At 41.7% G+C, this 2,079-nt stretch overlaps 1 protein-coding gene across 1 annotated transcript; it reads left to right on the top strand.

Annotated features, from left to right (window-relative positions):
* The first annotated feature begins 246 nt into the window (after positions 1-246).
* On the top strand, positions 247-1,330 carry LOC116638024 (olfactory receptor 14J1-like). Its single transcript, XM_032413782.1, is given in 4 exon segments — positions 247-464; positions 466-590; positions 593-907; positions 910-1,330. Coding segments are annotated over 4 exon segments (936 nt in total). The 5' UTR covers positions 247-369; the 3' UTR covers positions 1,311-1,330.
* Positions 1,331-2,079: the final 749 nt, after the last annotated feature.

Raw genomic sequence — 2,079 nt, 5'->3', positions numbered from 1 at the left:
TCCAGAAAATTCTGTTGACTTTTTTCGACCTATGTGAAGCTATTGATCACATTTAGGGGTTGTGTTTTTGAATAATAGGGAAAGATTTTTCCTTTTTTTTTATTATGTTATGTTAGTCACCATACAGTACCTCATTAGTTTTTGATGTAGTGTTCCATGATTCATTATTTGTGTATACCACCCAGTAGTAAAGATTTTTCTAAGTTAAATGTTACCTAATCACTATGGGGATAAATTTGTCTTGATTTCCATAGCTCTATGCTGAGTGCACTATTCCTTGACATACAGATATACTAAATATCATACATTCTTTCCTACTGTCGTTTGGGTCCCCAAACAGAGTCATACTTGCTATCTTCAGTTGTGACCATGGCCAACTTGACCTCCATGAGTGGATTCCTCCTCATGGGGTTTTCTGATAACCATGAGCTTCAGATTTTACTTGCATTGCTGTTTTTGGTGACACCTGTTGGCCTTGACAGGCAACCTCCTCATTATCTCTGTAACCAGCTTGGACCATCCCCTCCAGTCCCCCATGTATTACTTCTTGAAGCACCTCTCTCTTCTGGACCTCTGCTTCATCTCTGTCACAGTCCCCAGTCCATCACAAATTCACTTATGAACAATGGTTACATATCCTGTGGCCAGTGCATTCTTCAGGTGTTCTTCTTCATAGCTCTGGCCTCATCTGGAGTTGCCATCCTCACAGTGGTGTCTTATGACCGGTATGTCACCATCTGTCGGCCCCTGCAGTATAAGACCATTATGAACAACTATGCTTGTAGGCATGCAGTGACAGCTGTGTGGCTTGCTGGGGGCCTCTCTGGGCTCATGCATACAGCTGTGAACTTCTCCATACCTCTCTGTGGGGAGAGAGTCATTCACCAATTCTTCTGTGATATTCCTCAGTGCTGAAACTAGCTTGTTCTCATGAATTCATCAATGAGATTGCAGTGGCTGCCTTCACAACCTCAGCAGCATTCATCTGCTTGGTCTCCATTGTGCTCTCCTATGTTCACATCTTCTCTACTGTGCTGAGGATCCCATCAACCGAGGGCCAGACCAAAGTCTTTGCCACCTGCTTACCACACCTGTGTGTAGTCACCTTCTTCCTCTCCACTGCAGGCTTTGAGTTTCTGCACCCCCCTTCCAACTCCCAATCAGCTATGGATCTCATGTTCTCCATATTCTATACGGTGATACCACCAACACTCAATCCAGCTATCTACAGTTTACGGAATGAAGCCATGAAGGCAGCTCTGAGGAAGGTGCTATCAAAAGGAGAATTGCCCAGAGAAAGATGTATTTAAAAGCCATTTTTAAATTCTGAATAACCATAAAAATAAAAGGTACTGTCATTACATTCATCTTGTAAGGGTAGGTCTGATTTCCTCCCAGAACTCCCTTCAAACCTTTCTATTCTTCTCAAAATCTGATTCATCAAAATTTAAGATATTATGCTTCTAAGGATAGTGACTTTCCTTCCTCCAATTAAAGTGTTATTTTAAGGCATCTTTTAGGATTTTTGTGTGTGTGTGTGAGAAAAGGTAATGAGTTTAGGTTTTGGCCAGTATAATTTAAAGTTGATTTTTAACAAAGAGTTTACAGACTGTGGTCAGGCAGGCTGACTGTGTCTATGAGAGCACATTCCTAGTATGTATGTGTGCTTTCCAGTGGGCCTCCAAGTTTCTTACCTATATATATATTTTTTCAATTTTATTATGTTATGTTAGTCACCATACAATACATCATTGGTTTTTGATGTGGTGATCCACGATCCATTGTTTTCGTATAACACCCAGTGCTCCATGCAGTATGTGCCCTCCTTAATACCCATCACCGGGCTAACCAATCCCCCCTCCCCCATCCCCTCTAAAACCCTGTTTGTTTCTCAGAGTCCATAGTCTCTCATGGTTCATCTCTCCCTCCAATTCCCCCTCCCCATTTTTCCCTTCCTTCTCATAATGTCCTCCATGTTATTCCTTATGTTCCACAAATAAGTGAAACCATATGATAATTGACTTTCTCTGCTTGACTTATTTCACTTAGCATAATCTCCTCCAGTCCCATCCATGTTGA

This window comes from Phoca vitulina, unplaced genomic scaffold (genome assembly GCF_004348235.1).
Source record: "Phoca vitulina isolate PV1807 unplaced genomic scaffold, GSC_HSeal_1.0 scaffold15, whole genome shotgun sequence".
Lineage (NCBI taxonomy): Eukaryota > Metazoa > Chordata > Mammalia > Carnivora > Phocidae > Phoca > Phoca vitulina.
Note: the sequence above shows the minus strand (reverse complement) of the source record. Positions and strands in the feature narration are given on the sequence as shown.